The sequence below is a fragment of the Capsicum annuum genome, chromosome 1 (assembly GCF_002878395.1).
Source record: "Capsicum annuum cultivar UCD-10X-F1 chromosome 1, UCD10Xv1.1, whole genome shotgun sequence".
Lineage (NCBI taxonomy): Eukaryota > Viridiplantae > Streptophyta > Magnoliopsida > Solanales > Solanaceae > Capsicum > Capsicum annuum.
Genome location: NC_061111.1, coordinates 201,251,841 through 201,262,630, shown reverse-complemented (window position 1 = coordinate 201,262,630; position 10,790 = coordinate 201,251,841). Strand labels below are relative to the sequence as shown.

Here is a 10,790-nt window from a genome sequence, read left to right as displayed (position 1 = left end):
ATAAGTTAATGCATGTATTAAAGACTTTGCATTACTAATACATAGAAAATGGATGGTATTAATAATACACAACAGAGTGTATTAGTTATACATTAACTAAAAACTGTATCAAATAAGATAATCATAATACATAATAATTAATACATGCATTATTTTTATCAATACACTCTACCGAACGATCTCTAAGAGAATATTATCTCCTTTTCGGTTGAATAAAATTATGGTGGCTAGCTAGTCAATTCACTAAAAAGTGAAAAGGAAAAAAAGAAAAGAAAAGTAACCATTCAAAGCAATGTGTGGAGTGGGAAAGGGCAAAAGGAACAGTTTACCGTTCAAAATGGTTCAAACTCTATGGTTATATTATATTAGGCCTATAAATATAATCTCAAACACGCTCGCTACCTCTTCACAATTCACAATTCACAATTCACAATTCATACATACATTCCCTCCCTTTTTCTGCCTTCTGGTAAGCTTCACATCGTCAGATCTACGCGTTTTGATTTGTTCTACTCAATTTCACATCTTGCATTTTTCCATTTACTGCATTCTTTTTAAAAAAATAAATAAAAACAAAGTGGTGTTCGGTCCAGCTCATGCACCCGACTGACTAATTACCCGAGATACCTATATGTAATGCATTTTTTGTTATTTATCTGCTTTTCGTTGGACCGATCTGTCCCGATTTGAGGACCGGACTGGTTGATTTCTCTAGCTCGGAATTCTTGATTTTGTAATCTTACGCTACTTTTATTTGATCTGATTACGAACTTGTTTTTGTTTTATTATGGTTGAGCAGATCTCTTGCGATTTCATCTCGTTTGCGTGTGCTCAATTTTTGCACCGATAGATTTATTTAGCTCAATGTTTATCGTTTAAAGATTTGTTTTTTGCTCTTTTTTGGAGTGATACTTTGTGGGTTTTCGGTTCAACTTGAGTTGATCTCTTTCAGTTTTCAATGGTGGATTTTTGCTGGCAAATTTCTGTGACTACTGTTTTAGGATAGGCCGTTAATGCTGTTTACTTTATTGATGCTTGGGAATGGTTTAGGGTGGTTAGTACTTGGTAATTTATGTGAGCAGGAATAAATTCATGCTAAAGTGGTGGGTGGGTTCTGGCTTTTTTGCTTTTGATTTATTATGTACATTTTCTGGAGACATTGTGGCTGCATCACTGCAAAAGATTCTGCTCTTTCTCTCTGTCAATGGGTCTTTTTTATTTCCACTAGCAGTTGTAGTATCTGAAGCCTAATTTTCCTATGTGATCTGACCCGGGAATATGAAGTGAAGATTCCAGCATCTGATCTCTATATTTTTCTCGTCATAGACAAATGGAAATGCAAGTCTTTTCCTTCAAGATGTCCCACCCCCCCTTTTCCTCTTTTAGTGTTAGTATAGAAGAAATGTGCATGTAACATTCCTGAGTAATTATTGAGTCTGTCTTTCTGCAGCTAATTTCATAAGATCAAGTTACTAGACATCCATGGGGACTGTTGTCGATTCTGCTAACCAGGTAGCTTTCTTTACAACTAAATGTGCTTCATATATCTAAAGAATATCCTTATTACCTTGATTATTGGTGGCCACTCCTATTGTGAATGAGTTCTCATTTTCATATGGTCTAAGCATCTGGAATCTAAAGAAAAGTGAAATGCTTTCTACACCAGATGGCTTTATTGGAAGGATGCTTGACCTTTAAGCTATCTCTATTGTCAATCTGAATTCAAAAAGAGTTCTACTATAATTTGAAAAGATTGCAGAAAAACTTATGAGATTTAAAGACTTCAAATAGTGGAGTTGTCTTACAGTAGATGGGGCTACAACAATTGCACTGTGAATTTAAATACCGATTTTCTCGATTTGCATCATGCATGTACCAACAGCAACACCAAGAAAGAGAGGAAATAAGGGTCCAACTCGCTTTCTCCTCCCTGAAGTTCTAAATTTGTAAAAAGTTCTCATGTAGTTCTATGAATTCTTCTTCCCAGACATTAATTCTGTTATCCTAAAAGCATTATTGTTAAATATAGAAAATCTTCCCTACATAAGTTACCACCTCAACTCTTGATAAATATTATAATTATCCATGATTTATGCTCCTGCACAGTAGCACGCAGATGCCACATGCTCCTTGTTTGATATTTTTTTAATGATGAATTGCAGGGAGCAGGAAGCCTGACAATCAACAAGAAGGTCACTGTTGTTTTTGTTCTAGGTGAGTTTTCAACATTAACATCACATGATCTTGTGGCATTCTAGATATGTCATCTCATAGGCAAAGTATTTTGGCCCTATATGTAGTTGTGAGGATTAGAGGTGGAACTTATTGGAGAATCATATGTTTGCCATCGTAGCTGTTATCCGATCTACATGTTTTGTTAGTACTACCACTAATACCAATTATAATGCACCATAAGTCTTGCTCCTTTGGTTCAAACTGCCATAACCCATTTATTGCATTAATAAACGGTTGACTGTATGACCATTAGGATCCTTTTGTCATTTACATCCAGTTTTGATCAAAATGAAACAGGAAGCTATATTGAAGGATGGTTGTAAAAGCCAGATCAGATTGTCTGGTTGGGACGTTTCTGACTCTAGTTTAGATTGTGGTGGTAGAATTGATTTTCTGAAGCAACGAGGCTGCATCTTTGTGATTATTTACATACAAGTTGGCAGAAGGTTTTTTTTAAGTAATTGACTTGTGAGGGTTGCAGTAGAAAATTTGGAGGCATATCTATTTCACCCTAAAACTTAATATACTCTTAAGCTAGTTGTGCTGCTTCTTTTCTATCTAACTCACACAAGAAAATTTTCTTGTGTTTGCGCTCTGTGAATAAAAAATTATTAGGAAATATCCTTAGGGAATGCGACCTGTACGGATTTGTGGATCAAGTGCACATTCTCATTGGACATAGCATATTTGTTAATGCAATCTGCACCGTTGGGATCAGATTTTTATCTTGTGCTGAGATTTGTTTTTTCTATTAACTTGGGCAGGTGGCCCAGGCAGTGGTAAGGGCACCCAGTGTGCTAATATTGTTGAGAATTTTGGGTACACCCATCTAAGCGCTGGTGATCTTCTCCGAGCAGAAATAAAATCTGGTTCCGAGAACGGGTAGGATATCTATGTTTTTATTGTGTTGCTTTATTCTCCATACTTTTTACACTTTTTCATTTCAATCAACACTCTGTGTAGTAGATCAACAGCTGTTTGTTAAGTTGCATCATCTCTTTGAGTTTTGTTCAATAGCTTCAAGCAATGTTTATTGCACACAAAGGATTCATCCTCAGTACTGTGCTTTTGAATGTGGTGCATAGAGTTTGAACTGTCATAGTTTTTTTGTATTTCATTTTATTACTCTAGAGTATTGCTTATTGCGCATCAGCATTGTGAACTGTTCATTTCTTGTATGTACAGGACGATGATTTCAAACATGATTAAAGAAGGGAAAATTGTACCATCAGAGGTAACAATTAAGCTTCTCCAACGAGCAATTCAGGAAAATGGCAATGACAAATTTCTTATTGATGGTTTCCCTCGCAATGAGGAGAACCGTGCTGCTTTTGAGTTAGTCGTGAGTTCCTCGGTTCACCACCCTCTTTTATCTGCAACTTGATAGTTCTCCTATGTAGTTGAGAGTTGTTAAAATTTGACTATCACACTTTAATGTCCCGCAGACTGGAATTGAGCCTGAGTTTGTGCTCTTCTTTGATTGTCCTGAAGAAGAGATGGAGAAACGCCTTTTAGGTCGGAACCAGGTTAGACATATAATACCTTGGTAGAAAACTTTTCCTCATGTTTACAGTTCTTCAAACCTTTATGGCATCCTTGTTTCTTTGTTGTTAATATTTTTTTCTAGTATGATATTTGCTTTTCTTCTCATATACTTTGAAAATTTGTTCTGTAGGGAAGAGAAGATGATAATATTGAAACAATAAGGAAGCGATTCAAGGTGTACATGGAATCTAGTCTCCCTGTTATTGAATACTACAACTCCAAGGGGAAGGTTCGAAAGGTACTGTCCTATCTTTCAGCCTCTTTACTATCCTCCGTCCTAGAGAGAGAGAGAGAGAGTCTGCATATTAAACAGAAGTTGACATCTTTTTTACCTCAGATTGATGCTGCAAAGCCTGTTGGAGAAGTATTTGAAGCCGTTAAAGCTGTTTTTGCCCCAGCTGATGAGAAGGTAAAGTACTAATGTGTTGGTTTAGTATTTGTACAACTTACAAGGATATTAAGACCTAGTAACTTGCATGGAAAAGGATATCTGGCCTATTTAATGTAGTAGAGTGGTAAATGTCCTGTGTTGCAAATGTTAGGCCTTATGCGAGTTAGATCTCTTCTACATTATGAGATCAGTAAATTGACACTTAAATGTGAGAATCCTGTGTTCTTGTTTAAAGTGATGCTGGGGATATCTGCCAACTTTTTATGATTCTTGCCTTGCAAGAGTTTAAACAATTTTTGCTTATATGTCGAGTCCATGGTTTGTGTGGTTAGATTTGCTGCTAACTTTGCCTTATCCAGGAGAATTGTCTCCATATGATTCACTGTGGTTGGCTGCTGATTTTAGCTCATGTAATGAGCAGGTCTTGAGTTTATTTGTATAAACAACAATTAGGCCTCAGTCCTAACTAAGTTGGGGTCGGCTATATGAATCCTCATTAATCATATTTATCCAATTTAAATTCATCTCAGACTAGTATTAAACCAAAATTTTAAGAGTTCTAGAAGTTCTCTAACTTTGTGCTGTCATGAAAATCTCCTACTAGAGCTAAGAGACTCCTAGAAAGCATAGGCCCTAAAATAAACGTTTTTACATGGCTAAAACATATTCCCAATTGATTGCTATGGGCATATATTCTGTCCTTCCATTATGCCCATCTTCATTTGTTTGTCAAAATAATTAAATTTTGTTTCTGCATATCCTTTACTTCTTTCTTGGAAATTTATACAGATTTTTCTTGTATGTTACAGGTTGCTGCCTGATCATTCATTTGTAGAGAGGCAGCACGATTAAGTGTTACGGTAATGGAGAATTCTAAACTTAGGGCTTGCTTTGACGCGTGATATGTTTATTCTGCTCTTAATTGACTTCACATCTTTTCTTTTGTCATTCCTTTCTCTCCAGGTATACCAGTATTGTTTGCATGTGGTGCTTGCTATGTGTCTTCAGCAAAACGCTGTATTTTTATAGATTCTACTTTTATAGTTTATGCAGAATTTTTCATTTTCTTTCTCTGTCAATTTTTTGTTCTTTTGAAGGAACATGCTGTAGTATTGGCTTATTGCCTCTGTATTTTTTATCATTGTCAAGACTGAATTTTGATAAATAAGATTACAAGAGTTTCTCTCTCACACATGCGCACACAAACATACTTGGGTCTTTTGTGAACTAGTTACAAATCGGGGCTTGACGTGTGGTAAGTATTGACAGAACACTCGCTCACACTGAAATGCGTGCACACCAGCAAAAGTAAGGCATGTTTCCTTGACATGGGAGAACAAATAGATGCATTTGGTTTAGATATGTTTTCTTGAGAACAATTGCGTTTGGATTTGATTTTGAAGGGATTGTTTTGACGTTGGAAGAAGCAAAAGTTTGGTATCGGGAGTAAAAAACAATTGCTGTTCTTTTAGCTTTCTACACAAACAAATCCTCAAACTCAGTAATAATGCCGGCGCACCATTCTCATAGAAATTTAACAATAATGTCTTATTTTGATCTTGTCAGAGCCTTAGATTTTCCCCAAGGAGGACTGCAAACTTTAATATGGTACTGAAATAACATCACTACCACTGTAATAGAACAATCTTTTGGCAAAATATAACACTATCATATGCTACAAAGTCGAGCTCCAATATAGAAGAAGAAGACGTATGGGTTCTAATAATTGGGAATAACTGATCCTGAAAATATCTATAGTAGCTGGTTGCAAGTCAAGAAGAGTACACAAGGTGAAATTTCAAACAAATATGATACCATTTTTTTGAATAGTGTCAAGAATAATCCCAAGTCTGCCTTCTATTCGCTCATTCTTCCCGGGTTCATATGCAATGGCGTAGACATCAGCTTCTTTTGATCGCTCTGCAATCAACTGGCCTATTACCCTAGCAGCATTGTTATCAGTAAGGGATGGCAATGTGTTCCTTAAGTCTCTCGCGTTTGTGGTAGCAACGGAGATCACCTTGCTGGTTCCTCGATGCATGACTTTTGCATGGATAAATCGTTTTGAAAAGAAAACATTTAGTAAAAAGGGTCTCATATACATATCTGTCCGTTGTTTCCATGACTTCCTGTTGGGCTTTTTTGCAGCTTCACTCCGGGATCTTCTTGTCCATGCAGCCTCGACGACAAATTTCTACAGAACATGAACAAGTACATTCTCAAAAATCCACATCAAACAAGCTATCCATGCTGCAGTTTCTAAGTCCTATCGTTTCTATCTGTTATCCATGCTAAGCTAGGATGTAAACATGTCAGAATACGCCATGCTATACATAATACATTGAGTACATCATATTTTGATCCGAACACTTATTTCTTCTTAGAGCAAGCACCTTATCCAACCAAAATGATGATCCTTGGTCTAAAAGTTACCCAACTTGAAAGAATCTTGCCTCCTAACCTCTTTATAATATTGAGCAAAATAATTGTCTTCTAAACATGACTTGGTCTAAAAGATATGTACTTGCTGAAAAAAGTTAGCTGAGGCAGCTATGCCATTACGCAGGCAATGAAGAAACAGAATGGATACGATTTTGAAGTCAACTACAATAAGCCAGATAAAGATATTCAAATTTCACTCAATTCTAGAAGTTACTTTCCATAAATCAGCACATCTGTTTAATAATTAAGTAAGAAAAAGAACATATAAACAAGCCAAGCAATACTCAAAAGAAACCTCCGCATGTGAATATTGCTTTCCAGAGTATAATTGCTGGTAAAGATGACAGAAACATGACGCCTCAAATATATCGTGTGGTAACAAAAATGTATTGTTTTGTGGTATATCTTCGGTTCATATTTCGTCAATCAATCCTTCTTAATTCACATCTTTGTTGACAGAATTTCTAATACCAGGTCAAGGTGAGATAGCGAATGAAACTACAACTCGGTTCCAAAAAAGAAAGCCAAAGGGCCAATCTTTGAATAGGAAAAAGAATGGATCTTCAGGGTCCCAAATGAATTGGCTTATACCAAAAAGACCTTGTTCTTTGGAAGATCTATCTTGTGCTTGGTATGTACTAACTCTATCCTAAAACAATTTAAAGAAAAATTGTTTGCCAATTCTGAAGCTCAAAATATTACATAAACAGCTGCAGTACTAGTGGATCAAGCTAACCTTATGTCAGGATACACTAAAGCTGCAGCAAGCATTAAGTTATTTAAAAAGGTCTTAGTAGATTTAGGCAGATACATTCCAGTTCTGGTCTAACAATATTTACACGGGTCAGGAACTTCATCAAGCACTCTCTACTTTACTACGCTCACGTGAAGACATTCAGACTCTCGTGACTGCAAATATCAATGTTGAAAAGAAGGAACATATTAGCAACTGTTTGGACAATCCCTTTGCCCATCTTTACGTCCTCATTTCGACCACCTTCTTTTTTCCCTTCCCCGGAGGAGGTGTCTGTTCAATCAGAAACTAAGAAACTACAAGGGTCTCTGAAATGGAAGTTGGGGAGTAATGGGGTTTTTTATGTCAAGACCTTCTATGATAAGCTTTTGGTGAGGGAGGTGGAGGCCTTCCCCGTAAAGTCGATTTGGATTCCTAAGGTGCTAAGAAATGTGTTTTTTCTCATGGTTAGCTGCTAGAGGAGTGATTTTGACGGTGGAAAACCTTAGGAAAAGCAAGTTCATATGCATTAAGCTGGTGCTTCTTATGCAAGGAGACGGGTGAGGATGTTGATCATCTGCTACCACATAGCAACCTGACTTCGAAACTGTGCTGGGATATGTTTAACTGGTTTGGTATGTCTTGGGTGATGCCTAGCCTCCGGCCCCTTATTTATTTTTGGTGCACCTATATGTAGTGCCGGTTTGTGTAGAGGATTGGGTGTCTCGTAATTGTAGGTTCTTTACTTTTTGGCATACGGTCGATTCTGGCCTTGTGATTAATGAATCTATTTACCTGATCCAAAAAAAAAAAAGAAATCTCTGTATTGCCTGAGAATGAACACTTGTGTCATATGGGCTTTTGCTTCCGAATTTCTCAAACGTCTAAATTCCATAAAAATCCAATCTTTAAAAAGGAACATTGTCATTTCAGCTGAATTTTAGAAATTGGATGGTTCTCTTCTGTCCAGCTCCTATGTTTTCCACATCAATCAGAAGAAAAGACTTAAAAAAAAAAATCTCCTTGAATTAACTGATATCATTGCGATTGTATCCCTACTCCGTAGCAACACAACGACAACAACATACCCAGCGTAATCACACAAGTGGTGTCTCGATAGTGTGTACGCAGACCTTACCTCTTCCTCAGCAACACAAAAGACCAAAAATAAAAGAGGGATTGGGGAGGAGCAATCAGATAAGGTGGAAACATATAGTTACAGTTAAGCAGAAACACAACGAAATAATCAAACTATTGTGCCCTCCTTCACATTTTGTTCGACTTAGTTACTATCTACCATCACTAATATTCCAACTTTGTTCAAAAATTTGTTTGCCCATTCACTCTTTATATTAAAAAAAAATGCAGACTGATTCTAATTAGAGCAAGAAAGTGACAGAATAAACCAGAAATTACAGGGCAAAAAATACCCTCAGAAAATAAATAAAATAGTAGAAATAGATGAAGAAAGACAGAAAGAAGATACCTGGTGGAGAGAGAGATTTGAAGGGAAGGGTGTTGAAGAAGAAGACGAAGAAATATTGAGTTGGGGTAAAGAAGAAGACCATGAAAGGGAATTGGGTTTTTGTGATTGAAGGAATTCAGATGAGAGGGAGAAACATAGAGTAGGTGCAAATGATGAAGAAGCCATTCTTCCTCACTCTTCTTCACTAAGCTATTCCTATCCCTGTCAACACAAAACAACACGCACCATATATGGCCTACTACTCCCCCCTCCCTTAGCTTTTTAGATGGAGTAGCCAGGAGTAACAAAAATTAGTGTCCAATCAAAATTAAGCCACAATTTCAATTAGTTTAGTACTATAAATGAAAAGTAATCACTTTGTAATACTCTCTTTTAACCCCATATTAATTGATTATCTTATCAAAAATAAATGTCTCATATAAAATTGTTACCTTGTTAGATCAAATTAGAAATTGTATATATACATACAAATTCACTTTAGAGATTACATATGGGCTTGAAATTTATTTTGTATACAAATACAAGTCTTTAGAGAGATTTGTATTTGAGCCTCAAAGTTCGTCCTCAAACATATATGAATCCCAAAAGTCGAAATATACTATTTAATCTAAATGTTAGCTGTAAATCATAATTATTTTAAATATTAGCTATTTTAGATAATTATCAGTTGATGTTTTCAATTGCACATATTTTTTCCTATTGTATTGGATGCGTAACTTTTTTGTTCGACCAAGATGAATAACTACTTAACTAGGTGTACCATCTTACAATCTTATCCTAATGGGCCTCTATGCATCCCTCATACTGGCCACTAAGCCCAAATAAACTTGCATAGGCCCATTTAAGAGGGCAGCTCCTAAGTTCTATTGGGCTCTTTCCTGCTGGACCTTCGTGCTAAGTCTACCAAGGTGCTTTGTACTAGTCTAAGTGTGCATCGGTCGGTTCGATTTGATTTTATACGTTATTGGTTCGATTTATCAGTTTTTCATTTTTGAATATGCAAAATCAATAATCAACAAATAAGATATTTTTTATCGATTTTTTGTCCTTAATGGTTCGATTTTCAATTTAACCAATAAAAAAATACTCATAAAATAAAAATAGTAACAACTAACATAAAAAAATAGAATCTTAGTTGTCGCCAAACTCCTACACAATATATATATAAGTAGTATAGTTATTTATATATATATATATATATATATATATATAACATAAATTGGGGTAAAACAATAATTTAGTATATCCTTATTGAGTTATCAGTTAACCGATAACCCAATAAGCTAAAATCGATCCATTAATCCAATAATTTTTTTTATAAGATCAATAAAAAAATTGTCAACCCAATAACCCAATAACAATTTTTATCGATTCAATTTATCGGTTGATTCGGTTTTTGCACACCCCTACAAGTCTACAAGCCGAGGTATATAGCTGAATTACATCATATCTTCTTTCTTTTTTGCAAAATTACTAAAAACCTCTGAATAATTCATACGAGTACATAATTCTTTCAAATAAATCTCTTAATTTTATACAGATATATCATATTCTTTCAAATACATCTCTCAATTTTACACAAATACATTATATTCCACATAAATACATCACCTAACTATACACGAATACATCACATACTTCAATGATATATCCAAACTTTTAAATAAAATTAAGAATTTATATAATTATTCAAAAAGGTTGGATTTTAAGTAATTATGATAAAATAAATTGTGACATGATGTAATTTTTCCTTAAAAAAAAACAACAACAATAGCAGCAAGTAGGTTAATGTTACATCATTACTATGCTAAATTAATTCAATACAATTAGCTATTTTAAAATTTAATTTTGATCTTTCATAACATGATAAATCAATAATTATCATTTATTTGACTTCAACTTATATATACTCACATAATAATATTTATTGATGAAATTAGGACGAAAATTAAACCGCC

At 35.1% G+C, this 10,790-nt stretch overlaps 2 protein-coding genes across 5 annotated transcripts; one reads left to right on the top strand and one right to left on the bottom strand.

Moving 5' to 3' along the window:
• The first annotated feature begins 287 nt into the window (after positions 1–287).
• LOC107844226 (UMP-CMP kinase 3) lies at positions 288–5,361 on the top strand. Of its 4 annotated transcripts, none has more exons than XM_016688694.2 (10): positions 288–469; positions 1,451–1,512; positions 2,163–2,214; positions 3,000–3,117; positions 3,421–3,577; positions 3,681–3,761; positions 3,911–4,018; positions 4,118–4,189; positions 4,981–5,031; positions 5,135–5,361. In XM_016688694.2, exons 2-9 carry the CDS (start codon positions 1,483–1,485, stop codon positions 4,990–4,992), a joined length of 630 nt encoding a protein of 209 aa, XP_016544180.1. In that variant the 5' UTR covers positions 288–469; positions 1,451–1,482; the 3' UTR covers positions 4,993–5,031; positions 5,135–5,361. The 4 variants fall into 4 exon arrangements, with proteins under 4 accessions (XP_016544180.1, XP_047256193.1, XP_016544185.1 ...); XM_047400237.1 differs by lacking the exon at positions 288–469 and adding an exon at positions 492–633; XM_016688699.2 differs by lacking the exon at positions 288–469 and adding an exon at positions 536–733.
• Positions 5,362–5,777: 416 nt separating this feature from the next.
• On the bottom strand, positions 5,778–9,266 carry LOC107844240 (50S ribosomal protein L18). Its single transcript, XM_016688703.2, has 2 exons — positions 8,833–9,266; positions 5,778–6,365 (listed from the first exon to the last, which is right to left on the bottom strand). The coding sequence occupies exons 1-2, from the start codon at positions 8,995–8,997 to the stop codon at positions 5,970–5,972; spliced, it is 561 nt and encodes a 186-aa protein (XP_016544189.1). The 5' UTR covers positions 8,998–9,266; the 3' UTR covers positions 5,778–5,969.
• Between the last annotated feature and the right edge of the window lie 1,524 nt (positions 9,267–10,790).

Bases quoted from the DNA above. Each gene is read 5' to 3' on its own strand.
- LOC107844226 (XM_047400228.1), top strand. From the start codon at position 1,811: ATGGGGCTACAACAATTGCACTGTGAATTTAAATACCGATTTTCTCGA. The intron at 3,118-3,420 runs GTAGGATATCTA...TTGTATGTACAG, and splicing joins AAATCTGGTTCCGAGAACGG to GACGATGATTTCAAACATGA. The intron at 3,762-3,910 runs GTTAGACATATA...TTTGTTCTGTAG, and splicing joins GCCTTTTAGGTCGGAACCAG to GGAAGAGAAGATGATAATAT.
- LOC107844240 (XM_016688703.2), bottom strand. From the start codon at position 8,997: ATGGCTTCTTCATCATTTGCACCTACTCTATGTTTCTCCCTCTCATCT. The intron at 6,366-8,832 runs GTATCTTCTTTC...CATGTTCTGTAG, and splicing joins CAAATCTCTCTCTCCACCAG to AAATTTGTCGTCGAGGCTGC.